Source organism: Rattus rattus, chromosome 3 (genome assembly GCF_011064425.1).
Source record: "Rattus rattus isolate New Zealand chromosome 3, Rrattus_CSIRO_v1, whole genome shotgun sequence".
In the NCBI taxonomy this organism is placed as follows: Eukaryota; Metazoa; Chordata; class Mammalia; order Rodentia; family Muridae; genus Rattus; species Rattus rattus.
Window position 1 is genome coordinate 169,675,765 of NC_046156.1, and position 22,057 is coordinate 169,697,821.

General features: G+C 42.9%; 1 protein-coding gene across 1 annotated transcript in view; it reads right to left on the reverse strand.

The window, feature by feature from the left end:
• The window catches only part of Adamts12 (ADAM metallopeptidase with thrombospondin type 1 motif 12), a 212,193-nt gene extending 190,530 nt beyond the window's left edge, over positions 1-21,663 (reverse strand). Inside the window, exons 1-2 of the mRNA XM_032897025.1 lie at positions 21,537-21,663; positions 14,886-15,253 (exon numbers count right to left, since the gene is read on the reverse strand). Of these exons, the coding sequence (XP_032752916.1) occupies positions 14,886-15,253; positions 21,537-21,663 (495 nt within the window). The remainder of the gene's footprint in view (positions 1-14,885; positions 15,254-21,536) is intronic.
• Positions 21,664-22,057: the final 394 nt, after the last annotated feature.

Sequence of the window (22,057 nt, forward strand, 5' to 3'; positions counted from 1 at the left end):
AAAACTTTTCTGTAGACTCAGTCTATCAGTCTATATTAGTTTACTCCTCCCTCTACTCCTGACACACATATGCACACAAGCAACTCCATGGGAAAGGACCACTGTGTACACAGTCAGGCAGAAAGAATTGTAATGAACCCCAGCTAGTGTGGAAGGTTTGACATAATTAGCTCCTTTCTGATTAAGCTATTCAGAGGCTAGAGGAAAAAGTAAGAAATTATTGACTGTCCCTAAGATTTACTTTAACCTCTCAACTACCTACGCTTCTTTTACAAGTATACCAAATGTTAAAAAAAAAAAAAATTAAGGAAAGGGCAAGTAAAAAGAAATCAGAAAGTCTAAAAATCTTCAATCAGAGAAAGAGGAAGATTCTGTTGTAAGAAGATCCATAGTGGGAGTGGGGAGAGTCTGTCTAAAGGGCTCAAGGATCAGAAAAGAACATTTCAAGTACAAAGGCAAATTGAAAGAACTTCCTAGAAGAAAAGAAGAGTGTTTAAAAGAAAGACAATGCTACCTCATGACCCAGTAAGAATTGATGAGTGTTGTTAAGTAGGATCATTTGGTAATGCATAGTTTCTTTATCTTTGATGGCTTTGTTTCCCAAAGTACTGTTTTTCTAGCTGTTATAGCTACAAAATTATGAAGGAATGTCTAAATGGGAATATAAATTCTGAAAGTTGAGAGAACTAAGTTTAGTAAGAACTATTATTATAGTAAATAAATACTTGAAATATTTAAGAGTATGGAATGAAAAATTCCAACAACACATACCATTCATAAAAGTCATATAAAATCATGGCTTTTTATGTGTGATTCTACAGGAATTTTTGGTGGCTATTTGAAAGATCTTTAAAAACAAATCAGACATGATTACAGAAAGAAGTCAGACAAGTTAGCTGTGGAATTAACAAGTGATTTAAGGAGACACGGAAAGGGGAAACACAGATACTCCATTCATGTAGCTAGGGATATAGAACTCAGGGGATGTGAGGTGGCCATATTCATTATCAGAGGCCACGACCTTACTGCCTACCAGGTATGCTGCCACTGGCAGCACTGTCTACAAGGAGAGCCTGTCTCTAAGGATGTCTGGCTCTTGGTTTGCCACCCCCCATTATACCCAGACTTGATTACAACCTTGGAAAGTCCTAAACTTGCACTCTTCAGAGATTATTTACAGAACCAGCATTCCCCCATGCTTCACCCAAAGTTGACATCAACAAGGCCCACCATCTCCCTGGTGGTGGGATGAGAATAGAAACAGTGACAGCTGTCAGTGTCTGTCCTCAAAAGCCTGTCTCTTCTCAACAGCCAGCTTAGATGAAGACACCAACACGGCATTGTTGCTTAGCACACCCACACGATAGTTGAAAATGGAAGACTCTAAGGAACAGAAGCTGCTCTGGCAAAATTTGTCCACATAACAAAACGATATGATGAGCAGGAAAGAACTGCAAGTAGCAGATATGCCTAGTCATGATAATCACTTATTTTGATGTGCAATGCTCTGTATGCCTTCTCAGTCTGTGGATATATTACACACGAGTACATCATGTTCCTGTGTATGTGTACACTCATGTATAAGTGCATGCACATGCATGTAGAGGTCAGAGGTCAATGTTGGATACCTTCAATTTTCACTATTTAACTTATCTTTTGGAGAGTAGGTCTTTTATTGAGCCCATAGTTTTCCAATTCATCTAGATTCTTTAGCCACCAAGCCCCTAGGATGATCACCTCTCTACCTTTCTAATGCCAGAATAAAAGGGCATGCCACCCCATCCCCATTTTTTTACATGAATGCTAAGGAGCCAAACTCTGGTCATCATGCTTGTACTGCAAGTGCCTTACCGACTAGACCAGCTCCCCAGTGCCTGGGGCTATCTGATCGCACTGAATCCCTAAGATTCTTTTGTTATGATTTGGATTCTAAATATACCTCAAAGATTTGTTCATGTGCTAAGGGCTTTGCTTTCCATCACCCTGAGAAAATACCTGAGTCAATCCATTTGAGGGGTGGGGGGCATCGTTTTAGCTAATGGAAGAAGTTTCTCAGATCATGATGGCCAGTAATCAGAAAGAGAGGATATCACGTACACCCTTTGAGGGCACACTTCTAGTGAGGAACTGGCTTTGTGTAGCTAGGTCCTACTTTCTAAAAGTCCACTCACTTATTGAATTGTCAATGAATTCACCCAGAAATGAGGTTATAATCTTCATGGTCCCAAAGGCCCAAGATCTAGCTCCCTGCTAAGGGTGCTCTTGGGAGGGGTACATTCCATGTCCAGATTTTAACAAGCTAAACCTTGTGAGGAAGCTGGATCATCGGAGTCAGGATATACTCCATCACTTCCTCTCTTTCTTTGCTTCCCAGCTAGTGTAGGGTGAGCAATGTTTTTCCACCATGATGCTCTGCTTTGCCACAGGCCCAAAAACAGCAGAAATGACCAGAGATTGAAATTTCTTCCCCCCTTAAACTGTTCGCCTCAACTCATAGCAAAGCACGCCAGTTACGCAGGTTGCTCAATGTCACTTCCCGCTACAGTCCATAAGTATCAGCGGACTTTCAGAAATATAATTTGCCAAAAGATGCAATTCACAAGAAGTAAAATAAAATAGCATTAGTATCTCTGGGTTAGTGGGTTAGTATTCCTTATATCCTTCTACGCACAGAAATTGCCTGGGGATCTTGTTAACTTGTAAGTCAACAGGTAGATATCATCAAAGAATGCACATTTCTCACGCATTCCAATGAGATGCCCATCCTTCTAATCCATGGGCATCAAGGACCTGGTTCCCCTAAAGTAGCAAACACCAAAAGAGTCTTTTGTATGGGGTGAGGACATTAGTATACAATTCAGCTAGGTCTTGAGCTCTGCTCCTGACTCCCAAATCCAGTGGAATTATTTCATACAAATTGTCTAATAACTACTCCAGTAGTCACTAAAAGATGACCTCCCACAAGTAACTAAAACTTTTAACTCTCAATTACATAGAACTTAAAGCTTAATCCTCCTGTTTGTCCATTTTCCCGAATCCTTACTGATATATGTCACTCGGAGGAAATATTGGGAAAGGAACTAGCTATTTCTAAGATTTAAGCTCCCGGAACCCATGATTCACACAGGGGCAAAAGAACTGAGATAATAAGGCAAGGATGTTTAGAGGAGACTCTGGGTTCAGAGTCTTCAGTTTCTGGAATGAAAACAGCTATGATAGTGTCTAGAGTAGAGGCGTCCATGAGAAGGGAGGCATGTCCAACTGTATAATAAATCTGTATAAACATTTAAACAAGGTTGTTTGCTCCATAATAGGGTGTCTGGCCTCCTATGTCCCATAATAGCAAAGACTCTTTCTTCAGATGCCAGGACCCAAGCAGTGGAAAAAGCAATGCTACTTCTCCACTTCCTGGTATCTTGGGTCTCTCCCACCCACTTTCAGTCCATCATGATGGGAACCTACAAGGTGAAACCAATGAATGAAAAAGTAGCCAACATGAAAGGGAGGCAGGGGGCTCACTGTGTTTAAGAGCCTGTCCCACAAAGCATCCGCAGTGAAGCTAGGAATTTCCAGCAGCCAGAGGCTCAGTCTAATGTCTCATTCTGAGTAAGCATGGGCTTGAACAGGCAACCCCAAAGGTCAGAAGTCAGGGGAAATTCCTCAGCCTGAAGCAGAGGCAAGGGATAAACAGAGCATTTGTTTCCCTTCCCCTGGGAAGATATAATGACTCCTGACACACAGGCAACCACCACTCAAATGAGTTGTTTTTAAATATGAATCCCCACATTCGTGATCAGGAATCAGGAATTCGTGATCCAGCAAGAAGCCTGGAGGAGTGAGTTTTCCCACACTCCTAAGCTACATCTGTCTTCATCTGGAGTTCCAGAACAAGAGCTCAGAAATGTAACTACATTCTTTCTGTGTGTGGTAAAGGAACCAGTAGGGCTTTGAAACTGGCCCAGAATTGGACTGCCTTTGAGGGTGTTCATAGTCTGAAAGATCCTTCCTCTAGCTACACTGTCATGTAGTGATACATGGTTAGTTTAAATCCCATGAATCCTCACTCATAGCATTAACACTGCAAGAAAATGCTTAATGCTTATGTTGGGGGAAATTAGAATCTAACAAATGTAAAGTGTTCAAAATGGAACAGCATTATCCTCGCTAATTGAAAGCTTATTTGTTAGAACCTGCTAAACTCTTCCACAGCTCCATGGCCTCCTGTACCATAGAGAAAGAAGAGGACTAAATTTCTTTTTGGAGCATACGTTTCATTTGTTTCCATGACAGAAACAAAACTCTTTTAACAGCGACATGGCAGACAAGGAAATAAAGGCTGCCTTCCTAAGTGACTCGAGTATGTATTTCAGCACTGTCACTTCCTCAGCAGCTTAGACGAGCCACAATGATTTTTCTGCATACATTTATACAATCTGAGCCTTTACGTAACTGCTCCAAGTCATTATTCACTAAGAAGCAGAAATAAAAGAGCCCAACACTTCAGGAAATAAACACACTCACTCTTTACCTTGAATTAAGTGAGATATTGGGAAGAGGAACTAGGGAGTGTTTTCTTCAACACATTGGAAAAAGTCTATTTGATTTAATACACGTATACACATACTACACACACACAACACATGAATGCACACTGCACATATACACATATTACACATACACTATACATACACACATACTACACACATGCGCGCGCACACACACACATCTCCTCCTCCTCCTCCTCCTCCTCCTCCTCCTCCCACTATTATTTGAAAATAAAGGACTCAGGCTCTGGAAAGCATGCTGATGGTGGATTATTGTGTGCTCAAGTGATTATCATCTCAGAACCGCAAAGCTGGGGTGAATACTGTGGATAAAGGGGCTCAGAGATATGGCAGTTGAACAATTCATTTTTTGAAAACTACAAGAAATCACTGGAATGAGGTAGGTAGAGGCCAATTTAAAAGGCTCCTCGGCAAATAAATGCATTTTTAAAAAGCTCCTCATCCAGGCAGACAGCCACAATGTGGCATATCGCTTTAAGCAAAGGTGTTGTATGAAAGCTTTCTTTCCCTCCTCAGGCAGCACTCAGCCTTAACCAGACGCTTTGCTTGTTTGAGGTAGAGCTCAGCTCCCACTACTCTCTACAGGAAGCACCTTTGTGGGCACACGTCCAACCTGCACAGTGAGACTCAGAGCCTGGACTTGGGGTTCCCTTGATGCAAACTGTCCAAAATGTAAAGCTAGAAAAAAACTAAAAACAAAGAAGGCCTGACATTGACAGATAAAAGAGAGACGAGCAACTATTTCCACCATTCTCAGAGGCTTCATGACTGGGTTCAAGACTCAAGAGAGAAACGCATACTGTATAAATCTTTTCACTGGGAGCTTTGCTCAGCTAGACTGTAAGCTAGCCTAAGTCAACCAAAGCTAGACTCTAAAGCACAGCCTAAACTCAGCACAGCCAAGACGAGTACAAGGTACATGTGGTGTTGCATTTTCCTTCTATCCCTGCAAAATCTCTTTAAAATTCTGCCTGAAGCTTAGAGTTAGGACTTTGCAATTCTTTGAAGGAAATGACTGGACCAGTCTCAGAACTGTAAAGATGATAGCTACCCCCTTCTGGAGTCAATGCTCTCATCATCATGGTGGAATGAATGCACTATACACTTAGATCCTTGAGCTGAAAAGGGTCACAGAGCAGCAGCAACAGCCTGATGCTACCATGATTATTGGATGTAGCAAAGGGTCCAACTGCACCGTGATAGTGCACTGTGGGGACTAAGACACTGTTTAGGGAGACAAGGAAATGGAATCCAATTTTGACCTGGGAAGGTCTGCCATATAAATGCTCATCCACTCAACCATAAATTACTGAATGTATTCATATTACTGTATTACTACTGTATCATGGAACATACTTAGATACACATGAGCATGACAAGGTAAAGGAGACAGTGAAGTGGAATGAAACAAAATATCAAATAGTACGAGGGTTTTCAGGGGTTTGATGGACATAGTCTTACTCAAGATAACCTGAACTGAATGTCTAGATCCTACAAGGAGGTAGAAAAGAACAGATTCTTGAGAGTTGTCCTCTGACCGTCAAGAACACCATGGCATGAACATGCCTGGACGGACACACACACACACACACACACACACACACACACACACACACACACTAAATTAACAAATAACAAATTTGTAAAGAAAGCAAAAAAGCGGGTTGGGGATTTAGCTCAGTGGTAGAGCGCCACCTAGCAAGCGCAAGGCCATGGGTTCGGTCCCCAGCTCCAAAAAAAAAAGAAAGAAAAAAAAAAAAGAAAGCAAAACCAGAAAGTTTCTCTTTAAAATGAAATAGGTTGTGCAAGTGAATACTAGAGAAGTTCACCACAGTCTAGATTTGCAAAAATGATTTTATATTAGAGGTCTAAGGATAAGGAAAAAAACTTAATAGAAATAGTAGGAATCTGGGGTGGTGCTCTAGAGCGAGACGAGCATACCCAAAGGCCATGAGGCTGGAGTGTGCTTGGTACATTTGTAAATCAGGAAAAGGGCATTGTTCAGGAGGAAGATATATCAGACAGAAGGCTGGCAGTGGGCCAGTGGACACCCTGGAACCCAGAACAAGGAATTCAGATTTCACTTTCGTTGGTGTACAGCCAGCAGAAGACTTTAATTGGGCTAGTGTTGCTGCATGCAGATGTGAAAGACCAGGCTGAGCACCATAGGAAATGACACACAAAGAATCAGGAGGAGAGCCAAGGGGAGCATTGGGGAGGGCAGAGAAGGGTCCAGATGAAAGGTGATAATTAGGACTGGTAAGGGCTTCTCAACCTCACAACTCCTGATGTCTTGGACACCCCAATCTTCTGTGATGAAGGCAGTATCATCCTTGGTCTCTTCTCACCAAACAGTAGACAGCATTCCCTTTTTCCCAGTCATGGCAATCAAAACCAATTCTCCAGATATCACCAAGCATCCCCTGGAGAGCCAAACAATACCCGTTGAGAATAAGGGAGCTGAAGTGTTAGCTGATCTGGTGACAGGAATTCAGATTCCGAGAATATTTTAAGACAGAGTTGACAGGGTTCGCTGACAAGAACAGATGTAGAGTGTGAGAGAAAAGAGGAGTCGGTGATAAGATATCCCCCAGGGATTTGAGGCTAGACCACTGAAGAGTGGAGGTGACAAGTACAGGGATGAGAAAGCTGAAGGAGGGAGAGAATAACTATAGAGTATGTAAGATTTTGGGGTCCCTAGTAGTTTTCTATACAGCAAGGGTAAATTGACTGCTGAGGTTCCAAGGAAGTATCAGAGCTGGATGCTGAACTTCAAAGATATGCATAGATCTATATAAAAATAGATTCAGGGGTATATGATCATGAGAGGATAAATGTGACGCACACATAGATGACAGGTGACATCTGAGAGTATGACTAGAGAACAAGAGTAACACAGGAACACTTGGGGGACTTCTGCAGCTCAGTGTATGGTAAGAAGCAAAAGACACTGAAACACAGCTGGAGAGGAATCATAATGTTACAGCATTTTAATGCAAAGAGGGAGGTATTTCAATTGACATTAGCTATGGAACAAAGCAGAGAGAGACATCAGGTTTAATGAGAACAGAAGAGAGCACCAGCAACACAGACTTCACTAGAAACTTTTAAAAAGCAATCTTCATGTAGCATGCGAACAATTTAATAAAGGCACCCAGCTACTCTCAATAAGCCAGTGAATGAGCCACTGTACCTTCCTAAAATGTTTCAAAGTTGTTGTCCAAAATTATGTGGGGCAAGAAGAAGCTGCTAATATGATTGCCCATTGACTTCCACAAAAGAATGGTTTGCATCTGAGAGTATGACAGAGGGCTAGTTAGGATGAAGGCAGTCACCAAACACAACATTCTCCTTACAGCTTTCCAAACAAGTTGTCAATTTGAAAATTTGTAAGGAAGGAGTTAAATGAAAGGGGGGCTAGGTTTCTTCAAACTGAGAAGAAACCACTGTTCACACTAGCAAAGCACAAGAACCAGTGAACATCACAACAGGCCCTTCTCCAAGCAGGCCTGCATCAAGCATCCAAGTCTCTCTCGTGAATAAATGCAGCCATTCCAACAGGTTTGCCCTGTTGCAATGGGATGAGAGATAGCTAGCCTTCTCCCACAAGAATTTAGAATCTTAGCACTCTCCAAGACTACATAGACAGAGAATAAATATGACTGAGCAAACTAAGGATAATTTTGCAAATGGTTATTAAATGATTCTACCCAGTATACTCTAACTCAAGGGAAAGGGGGGGAAACTAGAAAGCAATTAATTTTCTCTGCTTGAGAGCTTCATTTTCCAGCTATCTAACTTCCCCATAGGAAGGAAATACCTAGCAGCCAACACACCCAAGCAACCCAATAGGAGATCCGAATATTACAGTATGAAATTCTCCAAGAGTAAATTTAATGAAAGTTATTTTTAAAAAGAGTAATTGGCTGGGAAGTATCCTTTGAGAAATGTCATTTGGGTGGTATTCATAATCCCTTCCAGGAAGACTATAAAAGTCTCAGCACGGTAGAGTGTAGAAGGCCAGTGAAGACGGAACTTTTGGTTCAAATAATAATCTGGAAAGATATTGTGGACAGAATATCCTGGAGCTGCTGTGGATCAAACATCTGAAGAAGAGGAAAATAACTCACTCAGTGTATCACCTGAGGGAATTCAAGTCATAGCATTGAAGCCTTGAAATTCCTGGCATTGATCTGCACAGTAACTTTATTATTTTATGTATAGTACTAAAATCATGGGCAACAAAAGAACTGCACAAAAGCATAAAACCAAAGGCTACAACAGCAACAACAACAAAAACCAACAGACCAGAGAGTCCCTGTGCAGTGGGAGAAAACATTTGAATCTTATCTGTCTGGTAAGGGCTTAAAACTGAACCAGAATGAACACAGAACTCAACAAACAAAGAATTGAAAAAGTGTTTTTCCAAATCAATCAATCAATCAATCAATCAATCAATGAATCAATAAATAAGTACAGGCCAATACAAAATTGCTTTTAATTTCACTAAATATCAGAGAAATGTAAATAGATAAATAATAATACAATCACATTGTTCCCATTAGATTACACCATACATACACATACACATACACATACATACATACATACACACACACACACACACACACACACACACGTATACACATACACATACATATATCTTTCCTTTCAGGAAATCTTCAAGGAAATATATATATAGTCAAAGGAAATGAAATTACTATTTAGAACATTTGATATATAGAAAGAACTCAAATTCCTAAGCAGGGTTAACACATAGACCAACCATCCCACAGTGTCAAAAATCCCCACCCTGTAGAGATAACAAGGCACATGGTGCCCCGTGCTATTACATACAGTTTCTATATAAACTAAATGCATAAATAAAAATCCTGAAAACTACACAAAGCTGCTGAAAAATCAACATGGAAGATCTTAATAGAGTTGAAAATGCCATTCATGTCCAGAAAAACTCAACCCAGCAAGGATGTGCTTTCTCCCCACATCCATATACAGGTTCAGAATAATTCCTGTCAAAATTACATTAAGTTTAGGTAGACAAGATTTTTCTAAAATTTCTATGAAAAGTCAAAAGAACTAGAATAACTAAGATACTTACAAAAAATGAGATAAAGTAGAAGCAGCCAGTCTATAGATATGAAAAATATAGGCTATTAGAGCTAAACTTAGAAAAAAGGCTCAGAAATTTGTCCAGGCAATTTTTGTAAAGCCAGGAAAGCAATTAAATGGAGGAAATACAGACTTCCAATAAGCGTATCTGGAGAATTAGATAGATTCTCACTAGGTAAATGAACAAGGGGGGTAGGGGAGTGGGACAAAGGAAAAAGAGGAGCGTGGGGGTGAAAAGAAGAGAGGAAAGAGAGAGGAATCTCCACTTAAGCATCATGCATCATATTAGAAGGGGGTAGTGCACTTAAATGTAATTATAAAAGGAGACATGGGAGGGTTTAGAGGGTGACAGGGGAAATGACTTAATAAGGAAGGAAATAAATGGTTATAACTACAAAGGACAAGAGGGAATTCTTGTGATGGAAATGCTTGACATGTTGACTACCTCAATGTCAAAATTCTGTGATTTTGCAAGATTGTCACTATTAGAGGAAATTGGGCCAAGGGTACACGGCATTTTTTTTTTTTTTTTTGTACTCTTGCAACTACACATAAATCTACAACTAACTTGAAGTTTAAAATTTGACTAAAAAAAAAAAACCAAACTAGGAAAGTAGTTGGTTCCGATTTTAGTACACATTTGAATCTAAACCAGCAAGCAAATCTCAGGATACCAAAAGAGAAAAGGACTGAAGGCTGGGGCTGAATGAAGTCACAGCTGGGTGGCTCTAGGGAGACTCTCAATCAGCCAGCCCTTCCCCAGCAAGGGCTGGAACAGATACAAGAATTGACTGAGCCAAGACCAGCACTCAATTTAACAAGACTGTATGGAAGAATGGCTGAGACCAAGAATCAAATAACCTGTTCTTAGTTAGGAGTAAAACACATTTAGTGAACAAGAGACTAAGGAAAACATATGAATAAGCAAAGAGATTGGTAGAGTAGTGTGCTCCATAAAATCACGCACGTGATTCTAGAGGAGGAGGAATGTAACCCTTTTACTGCCCTTCCAGTGCAGAAATGTGAATTGAAATACAAGGGACTCATTTGAAGCCCGTCCCTTAAGATTCCTGCCAGCAGCAAGCCCCAAACCCTGCCCACTGGGATATTCAAACTCTTACTGAGGCTGCATTCAGAATATAACTGAAGTATAACTATTTGCATCCTCCATCAAACAGCTCCGAATAAAACAAGTTCACTAAGCATTTCAAGCAGAACAAACGCCACCATTTCACAGTTTATAAACATTCGGTGTACACAGGATGGGTGGTTATGATAGACAGATTCTACTCAGCAGAGGATGTGGATGAACTTGGTCTGGACAGCTCCCATGGTGATAGAGACCTGGGTTGTATGGCAGGGTGTCGCATGAGGAGAGCGGGCCCACAGATTTCTATGAGTGACTTTCTGAAGGTCTTCACTTTGAAACCATTTAGCCCTGCTCCAGAGCAGATTAAGAAACCTCAGAGACAACTTCAAAGAAACCAATCTCCCAAGCAGTACACAGAAGACCACACCTGAAGCAATAAATAAATAAATAAAAATAAAAATAATGTGATTGCTGAGATCCTGGAGTGAGAAGCACATATCCTGGTCCCCATGTTAACTTCTGTTAACAGAGACAAAAAACAACATGGAGAAGAAATGGGTTCTCACATGACAGGTCACCATCAAGGGAAGCCAGGGCAGGAGTTAGGAATGAGAGGCAGTAACAAAAGCAGAGAGTGTGGTGAAATGCCGCTTAATGGATTGTCCCCCATTGCTCCCTCAGGACGACCTATCCAGAGGTGGACTGTCAGAAGTGGTCTGGGCCCTCCTGCATCAGTCAGTGACCATAAAAATTCCCCACAGAAATTTCCTTAAGGCTAGTCTGCTGGGAAGCAATTCTCTACGTGAGGTGCCCTCTACTCTGGTATCCTTAGTTTATGTTGCATTGACAAAAATTAACTGGCACACCATGAAAGTGGCCCATTCCCAAGAAAGGCTTCCCAAATGCTAATTCTGCCCCTGAAGTGATATATCCTAAGCCTTTCACTCCATAAATGATAAGACTCAGTATGAGGGTCATCACTGGTTGAAAGAGAGGACAGATTCCAGACATGTGGTCAAGTAAACTCAGACCCAAGTCCATCCATTTCCTTCTGACCAGGACCACTATAAGTGGGCGTTGATAAACTTTGTCACATTATTTCACAAACTTAAAGCCAGTTGGTGGAGTGTTTATCAGAGGGAAATATTTACTTTTTTGGTATCTTTTTATAGTCACCTGTTAATTGCTAAGAGAATCTCCAAAACAACACGATTAGAGTATTTCTGATAACACTACTCAAATGACTTGGCTCTAATGCTAAAAGTTTTGTCATTGTGACTATTACTTTGGCCTCCTGCATTTAGTATGAACCTGAAATCTTATTCTGAAAATGCCAACAAGATGGGATTTATTCACTGTGCCTTGAACACTTGGAAGTTGAAAAGATCCTAGCATTTTGTTCCTAAGGCAGGAAGGAATAAGACTCAGTAGGCAATTTCCCTTGAAAACCATGGGATGAAAGTAGGGACACTTAGAGCAGCAAATCTTGCCCCAAGCTGCTGGTTAGAATACTCTGGGGAGAACGGCTACTTTACTGCTGGCCAATATTGCTAATTAAGACCCATTCTCTTGGTAACACTGCTTGACTACCCTCACTGGGAAGCTTCTCAAAGGCCAGGAGCCTGGCTCCACTATCAATCAAATCACAACACCTCAGACAGAAAATGCCAGGCAACAGACACAGCTTATCTATTTCATTAATATTCTGTCAGCACACAAGAAATATGACCTTTTCCTCCCTACCGTTAGAGCTCTTGAGTGAACCCAACCAACATTGACCCCGGCCTCAGATCAAATGCTCCAGATCAGGGTTCTCAGATTTCCATGAACATAAGTCCGAGAAAACAGGTTAGTGATGCAATTCAAAATAGGAAAATCTGTGACGTAATAGTCACTTGACATGTTGCTTGGCCAGAGTGTGCAGACAGAAAAGTCTAAATTGTGCAGAACAGAAATTGTCAGTGACAGGGTAGTAATGGACAGGACAAATGCTTTCTGAGAGAATGCAGATGTCCAGGTGATCTTGTTTGGCAAACCTCAGAGCTACCAAAACCCTCAAGCCTCTGAGAGATCCTCTTTTTATGGAGAAACTTCATGAAATAACAGGTCACCACAGTGTGTCACCCCTTGTTCCGAGCCTGTTTTACCACTGTCTCCAATTTATAGATGAGAAGAGGAGGAAGGGGGGAAAAGGGGAGGAGGAAGAGGAGGAGGAGGAGGGAGGAGAAGGAGGAAGAGGAGTAGGAGAGGAAGAGGAGGAGGAGGAGGAGGAGGGGAAAGAAACAGAATCTACTGACACCAGGTCCCCCACAGGAAGTTTCATAACAGTATGAATATAGGCAACTAGGCATATACTATGAGTGCTGGTGGCCCTGCCACTCGCCACTCGGCCTGAGAGGAACCTTGGAAAACCTCAGCATGACTCCTAAGCCATTTCTTATGCAGTAGCTGGTTGGGCTGTCACAATGTTTGCAGCTAGAAGTAAGTGGATAAAGAAATCAACCTTTTACATTCTTGTATTTGTCTACCAGTGTTAGAGATTGAACCCATGGTCTCAAGCATGATAGGTCAATACTCTACTACGTAACCCCACAGCCCCAACCATGTGTAAACATGAGTTCAGAGTTTGAGAAAGAAACTTTGCCTCATTTCGACATGCAGTGTATAATAATGGGAATGTACACTTACGTTAACCAGTACAAGAAACCTAGGCAGCATTCCCAAGCTTCCTCATGTGTTTGTTCAAAAAAAAATGGAGAGAGAAGGATTTTACACAAAGCACATCACAAACCCTGCATTTTAGTAATATTAGAAGAATGCAGTCGGCTGCAGGAACCTACTGGTTTCTGCTGCACCCGGAACTGAACTGAACCGGTCCCACAGCTCCCTGCACCCAAATCCCATGGGAGAGAGCTGGACCCTCAGAAGTGCAGACAATCCTGAGAACTCAGAAGAGATGACTATTTTGTGCCCACATTCCTGAACCAACAAGAAACCGCCTAGTGCCCTCTGTGCCCTCTGGGTACAGGGACTAGGAGCAGTCAAGGGCAGGACCCTTTGGGTCTGCACCTAGAGCTGAAACCCAGTCACCAGGAGCACCTATACACCTGAGAGCAGAGGTAAGACCAACTCTTCTGCACCAAGCAACCTGCCTAAGGCCTTCAGGTCACACAAACCCAGGAGCAGCTCTCTGTTCCCAGATCCAGCTGAAAGAAAACAGGTCTACAAGAGTGCTGACACAAAGGCCTACAGGAGGATAAAGCCACTGTCAGAGACAGCAAGACAAGCTACCCCTGGGACAACCTAATGGTAAGAGGCAAGTGTAGGAACCTAAGCAACAGAAACCAAGACTACTTGGCAACATCAGAGCCCAATTCTCCCACCAAAGCAAATACTGGATATCCAAACACACCAGAAAAGCAAGATTTGGATTTAAAATCACCTCTTAAGATGATGATAGAGGATTTTAAGAAGGACATAAATAACTCCCTTAAAGAATTACAGGATGACACAAGTAAACAAGTAGAAGCCCTTAAAGAGGAAACACAAAAATTTCTTAAAGAATTACAGGAAAACACAATCAAACAGGTGAGAGAATTGAACAAAACCATCCAGGATTGAATAATGGAAATAGAAACAATAAAGAAAGAACAAAGGGAAACAACCCTGGAGATAGAAAACCTAGGAAAGAGATGAGGAGACATAGACACAAACATCACCAACAGAACACAAGAGATAGAAGAGACAATCTCAGGGGGCAGAAGATACCCTGGAAAATATCGGCATAACCATCAAAGTATCAACCAAGCAGGTAACCCTCAGTGCTTTCCAGAGACTGAAAACCAACTCAACCCACTTCTGTTTTTCCAGTTTTGTTCCAAGCTGTTCTCTCTGCCTCCTCAGAATCTCTGTCTCCACTACCCTTACTCTCTGCATCTCATAATTGGTTGAATTTTACCAGTATCAACTCCTTTGGAAGCCAGGACTGTCCCCACCACAGGGCTCAATTAGCATGTGTCCAGTCCCCTGGGAACCTGTTACTATAGGGTTTGCAGGATAAGGCATGGGGTGGAAATGGAGATGAAGGGCCAGGTACTCACCAGTCCTTGGCAGGCACTAAGAGCTGCTGTCCCCATCCCGATTGTGGTGCCCTGCTGCAGAACTGTGCCCCTGAGATGGCAGGGCTGCCCTGAGGAAGCCACCATCTTCACATGGGAAAGGTTCCCATATCTCCTCTCCACGACATAGCCATTGGAAAGAAAGTCCCAGTTGACTGTCAGATTGAAAATCAGGTCTTTTTCTTCGTGTGAAATTCTGTAGTACACCTGGTCCCCAGAACCACCTGCAGCTCTCTTCTTCCTGCTGCCAGTGACAGGGTGATGCAGGCCATAGGACAGAAAATGGCCACTGGCATCTACTTGGACAGGACTCACTATGTGGTATTCTGGCAGGGACTTGATAAAATGTTCTGAAAGAAAAGGAAACAGAAGAAAACTCAGAGACCCAGCCTGAGCGTAAGCAAGACAAACCTACTCCCATTTGGGCCTGAGATTGCAGCTGGATGCTTGCAAAACCACCACTGACTTAAAGCTTAGAGACTGTTCCCACTGCACTAATACTGTCAACTTGGAACTCCCGGAGCATCTGACATGTGGATGGTATCTGTCCTCAGTGTGTGTGGCAGTCTGAGCTGACCTACGGTAGAACTTTGGATATCAGCCACTCTGTCACAGTCAACTTAAGATGCGCTTTAATTCAAGAGGAATATTCTGAGGAAAGAAGCCAGATCAGTGTGCCCAATAGGACATTGCCAGGGCAGGGTTCACTAATGTAAACTTCAGAGTTTTACAGAGCTGAAGTCCTCACGAACTTCCTGCTAGGTATGTCAGGTCACAAAAAAAATTCTAAATAAACATCACACATAATCCCCGATAATGCTCAACAAACATCACACGTACGACAACATCAGAGTGACCTGTGATGCAGCAGGGCACTTATGTGGATGGGGGGGGGTTTAAAGTACAATTCATAAAAATGAAGAGGAAACAACACACTTGGATCTGAGGCTCAAACAATGAAAACGACCACTCTGGAAATGCACTTTACTGCATCGTTAGTGGTTTGCAGAATGACAAGTCTCTACTAATTAGATCCATTATTATTTGAGAACATCCATGTACCAGGATGTACAAGGATTCAAATGGGCACAGCTGGTCCTGCAAAGCACCTGAAAACTCACTTTAGCCCAAATTTGATCTTTTGCAAAAGAATAAGGGGAAGAAAGAGGAGATGGAGAAAACAAGCAAATGGGAAACAGGAAATCATGGAGGTGCGGGGAGGGAAGAGAAGGGTAGGGAAGGGAAGAGAAGGGGAGGGCAGAGGACCCATGGAAGATTCAACCTGAAACTTTCTAGCATTCATTACATTGTTCATATTATTCTCACAATTATAAAGCCTTTTGCAGCCCATCACAATCCCATTTGTGCTTTAAGATCAAAGAGTGAAATCCAAAGCACTAGATATGGTGGCCCTGCAGAGGCTGAAAACTTGAGACAATTCTGAATGACACAGTGAGACCCTGACTGAGAAGAAAAGACCGACAGTCTATCCCTCCTCTATTCTCCTACCATCCCCAGACAACTGAAGCTCCATGCCCTTCCTCTGAAGGCTCAGCCCCTTACTTGCTTCTTTCTGCACTGCCTCCTCTTCATTGTATCATATGTCCCCCGATACTTCCCGTAATGTATGAGGCAGAACCTCAACATCCCAGGGTGTGTGTCGAGTACTGACGAGTCCGTGAGTGCCCACACTGATGGTCACCGAAGGAACCGGACTTGATGGGAGTCGAGGAGGCTTTCCTCGCAAACGAATCCCTTCCCACATAATTTTTTTTTTGGACCCATTCTTCTCAGGCTTCAATGAAATAGGAGTCAGAGCACAGACTGTCTGCTTCCGGGAAGTAACGAAGAGTCTTAACTTTTTAAGTGTGAAATGTCCAGGCCTGCTCGAACTGCAACATTTAAGCACAAACCAACCACCCAGGGACCAATCTTATAACATTGTCTAATGAAAAGTAAGAAACAAGAAAAGTTCGCATGGGGCTGCTGGTATTAATGGAACACACACACACACACACACACACACACACACACACACACACACACACACACTAATCCCCACACACATGAACACTATTAAGTTCCCCAAAACATATGCAAACTCAAGCTACATGTGGAACCCATCTGAAGGGTTTTCCCTGGGGAATGAGGACCCCCTCCAAAAAAAAAAAAGAAGAAAGAAAGGAAAAGAAAAAAGGAAAAAAGAAAAGAGAAAAGAATGTCAGCAATTTTCTGATAATAGCACAGGGGTCTGTGAACCAGTAGGCTAGGATAGATACAGATGGAGCATCCCACAGCACCGCTCTTAACTACTGCTACGTCAGCAAGGCCATGGCTGTAACTGTCACCTGGCATTAGTGCCCAGATAGGGCCACTGTGAAGATTCTAACCACTTCTCTCAAAATGAGTTCCCCGAGGGAGGGGCTCTAGCGAGTTCAGTAGTTGAGTGCAGGAAGACTTCCAGCATCTGTGTAAAATTGCTGGTATGGCAGCAGTATCCACTTACTACCCTAACACTGGGGAGGAAGAGACCTGAAGATCCCTGATGTTCCTTAAGGAACCTTAATCGATGAGGTCTGGTCCAACAAAGGATGCTGCTGTGAGTCAGATAAACCTCTTTGCTGTGCACATCAGCCAGCTCAGGTTATTTTGTGATAGAAACAGAAAAGGAACAATACACTTTTCTTGGCTTCTCCATAGGAAAGGCTTGGATTCACACTTGTGAAATCTGAGCTCAGAGCTCACTTCTAAGTTCTGTCCACACTGCGGGGGGGTGGTGGGGAGGTCTACTACAGACAACCAAATACTCCCTTGGTATCATTAAGACTTGGGGAAGGGCAGGGGACTGAGAGAATAGAACTCAACCACAGCCTAGACAGGGATAAGGCTTGATTAAAATTAGATTTGAAAACCTAAACCACAAGCTTCAATTTCTTGAAGTGTATAGTTTAAAATAACAAGAACGAACAAACCAAGAAAAAAAAATCGAAACCATGAGAAGCTCCGAGAGCAGCCCGTGGGTAGACTCCATTTTGAAAAGACGGAAGAATACCAAGTAGTCATTTGCCCTCAGCTTAGGAAGAAAATCGAATGATGTGAGAATGTTCACCTGTTCCCCATGGGGCTTAGGTTAAATCTATATATTGCTTTAGGGACTAACCATGAGTTAGTGCATCATCTCTGCTGGGCAACTGTGCTTGTCTTTTCTGGATAGCTCCAATTTCCGTGTGACTGCTGCTAAAGAGGACAAGCACATCTACATATTCTCATTGTTTCTCTTAATTGTAGCTGAATGTCTTAGACTATTTTAAAGATCTGTAAAGTACTGTCACAGAGGCTTATTTCCATAATTAAATTCCACAGGTTGTTCTCGCTGTACAACTATTTTATTATAGAAATCCAATTACCTCCATAACTCCTCTCGGAATTGTGAAATATACCATGGGAGGCTCACTTTGCTTCGTAACCGCATAATAATGTATATACTGACCAGATAATTTATTATAAACTACATGAAGTGACATAATTTTGAAATCATTTCCTACAATAACAGCACTAGAGTAATTTCCTTCTTGTAGACTTGTTTCCACATAGCAGAAATGAACTGTAATAGATTTTCTCCATGATCTTCTATGTACCCAGAGCTCATCTTCAACATGAGATAAAGTATATGCCTCCAGGTGTCACATCGCAGACAGCAGCGTAGAACATGGACGTGACCAGCAGCTTGAAGACAGGGTAGGTGGCTTTTGATCGACAAACCTTATTTCTGGTTTCTCACTTTATGTTACAAAAGCAGTTAACTTTGAATTCTGATCCTTTCTTGGATGAGATATATTGGGTGGGCTACTTTAATGGATCTTGGCAGCAGGGGTGAGATCTAGAAGTCAGTCAGCCACAGGGTGACTGCCCATTGTCTACATTATAGCAGTGTGGCTCTGCCAAGTTGTAATGTGGTGTAAGGCAGGTGTGTTAAGGGGTATCTTAGACAACAGTGCTTTCCACTTCTGATCACATCGCATGTCAGGAAGCCTCTGTACATAGAAAACTAAATCCGGGTGCCCTTGTTGGCTGTGGAGGAAAAACAGCATGTTGTGGACAAAACCAAGTGTCTTATTGTTTTGATATTTGGTTGTAAATCAGGAAACACTGAAGAAGCCACAACACATCCTTACACCAGCCGACTGCTGTGGGAAAAGAGCTCTGCAGAATTAGTTCCGTCTGTCCTGGATAGGATTGGAATTGTCATCATACTCTTTCTGGGTACCAAAACCTCTAGTTATTTACGTCTTTGTGGTGCTGGAGTGCAGGGCGTTGCACATGCTAACTAAGCAGGTGTTCTGATCTGAACTATAGATCTCAGCCCAGAACTAAAGACATGATCCTGTGCCAACCTGAGAACTAGAAAGAACACACAGGTTAACTAGTGTGTAGACCCCTTTCCAACTGTAAGCTGCACCACGCCTCCCTTCGACCTCCTGACTAGGTAGAATTTTGGAAGTGTTCAATACGCACATGTAAATGCACCTGGTGTGTGAAAATAGGGATGAGTGGAATGGTCTCTGAGTTGGCAACTCTGAAAATTTAGAATGTGGGCGCATTTCAAAACTCCTGTCAGAGCAGAAATGGAAGGTCATCTTGGTGTCAAACCTAGATTTACTCCCAGAAAGCTTTAGAATGTCTTGCCATTATTTCTCTTCTCTCTGGCTCTCCTCATCCTCCTCTCCTCTTTCTACTCACCTCTCTTCTCCTCCTCCCTCTTCTTTTTCTCCCCTCCTCTTTAACTCTCCTTCCCTCCCCTCCCCTCCCTTCCCCTCCCCTGCCTTGCCTCTCAGTTCTAATGGAAATCCACAGAGAAATTTCTTCTTAGCTTAAAGAATGAACTACTTGTAAATGCATTAATGAAGGTTGACGATAAGATCGATGCTTTTAAAAACTGAAAGTCTTTTTTAACCTAAATACATCCTGCATGATTAATAAGCCTAGTGAACTTTAAAGCTACTTTGGAATATCAAATACTCTCAGCATATCCCCAAAGGTCACGAGAGAAAAGAGTCATAGCCCACTTTCCAGAGCAACAAGACAGGCCCAGCAGTGTCTGCTCTACACAAGGATGAATTTCCCTTTACAAATATGCGAAGCAAGCAGAGCCGAAAGCTCACCCAGGAGAATGTGTCTTTGAAGGAAATCATCTCCGCATGCCCTGGGAAGTGCTGGCGGGCTTTGTTTGTGCTGCCTCAGAACAGGGACCTTTCACAAAGGCACTGTTTTTCAAAGAACAACAAAAGCTGCTATTTTAAACTTGGGGGCTTGAGATTGTATCTGGACCGTTTACACAAGCAAGTGCTGGCTGATTGACATCTAACCTCAGTGTTTGCCCACTCTGGCTTCCAAGTAAAGCAAAGGGAGAGAGGGATTTGCATCTGGTTGCTCTCTAAGCCACCGCAGAGGAATTCTTCAACAGTGTTTCACTTTGCAACGTGGGCAAAACGCACTGCCTAGCAATCCCTTAAACAAGGACAAGTGCGTGTCTCTCTCTCTCTCTCTCTCTCTCTCTCTCTCTCTCTCTCTCTCTCTGTCTCTCTCTCTCTCTCTCTCTCTCTCTCTCTCTCTCTGTGTGTGTGTGTGTGTGTGTGTGTGTGTGTGTGTGTGTGTGTGTGTGAGATCTCTGCTGTTGCTAGCATGCTAGCTGCATGATTATAAGTAGGATACCTGGTTCAAAACTGGGGTTCACAGTTAAGCTCATACGGTCCCCAAGTTCCAGTTTCCCCATTTGTAAACTAGGCATGGTAGCCATAGTACTGGAATCCCAGAAGGGCATTGCCAGTAGTGGGAGGGGCTGACAGGCCATCACTGGGCTCAGACACACTCCATCTCCCCAATCCCCCAACACCCTCTGCTCTGACAACACCAGGAAGTTGTACTCCTCTCTGAACTGGAAACTCTTCTAAGTTCAATTTAAAACAAGCAAACAAAAGCAACAGCACTTCTTTGCCCTGGGCATCACGAATGATGATGATGATAATAATAATAATAATAATAATAATAATAATAATAATAATAATAACAATAACAATATCATAATAATAAGAGGAGGAGGAAATACAATTATAGACTATCTTCACAGTCTTCCAGTGCTTTCTCTCAGAACGCACGCACGGATCACTAAATTTAGACAGAGGAAAAAGTCTGCAAAGCAGGACAGACAACCGCGAGTCCCCAGGAGGTAAATTTCTCCCCAATAGGAATGTCATTTGAAAAAAAACAAAACCCTAAATCTTTCCAGGAAACAAAAACACAGCCAAGTGTGCTCAGCAGGAGGCCCGAATAAAATTTCTACCTTCCAGACCCGGAGTTTAAAATTAAGGAAACATTGCCATGAGTGCCTGTGACCAGCTGGGTCTCTTCAATAAAATAATTTTCTATGTCACAATCTGCAGAGGGGGGTGAAAGAAAGCAGGGGGAGGTGCTGGGGAGGCGCACTCTTGGTGTTCAGAAGGGGGTGTCACCCCAGTGGCAGAGAAATCCAAGCCCCAGGACTGAGTTCAGCCCTGCCTGGTGGGGGAAGGGGACAGACCAAGTTCCACTGTCCTAGCACATTGTTTGAAAAACAAATAAAGAAAAGCCACTAACCTTGCTTCGGGTCTGGGAAGCGAACCGGCCAGGGCTGAGCTTGTCTCCCATGGCAAAAAGCCCCAAAGTTAAGAAGCTGGGCCACCATAGAGAGCTTTGCCATCCAGTTCCCCTGAGCACATGGCATGGTTCGGTTGTTGGGGAGAAGAAAAGTCAAAACAGTGTTAGCTCTCAGCTGCAGATAGCGAGTCCTCGCCTGTGGCCGCGCAGGAAGCCGCAGCGGAGCATGGTCCAGGCGTGGGAAGGGAGCGGCCCGCTAGCTGCCCAGGAGCTCTAGTGGCCTTTTGAAGCAGACAGGACCAGAGAACTTCTCTGCTCTCCCTTTCCTGAAAGGGGAGTGAATGAGCTGACAGCTTCTGCTTTCTGCGGGCCAGAGAGTGGACTGGGTCAGAGCCAAGGGGCGCAGCCCACCCCAGATCCCCACCCCTCTGTTTCCCCACCCGCCAGGCCTCCAGCCAGCTAACACATTTTCCTTGGGGACGCCCTCCTCCCTCAAGCTCCTCCCTCCGGGCTCAGAGCCT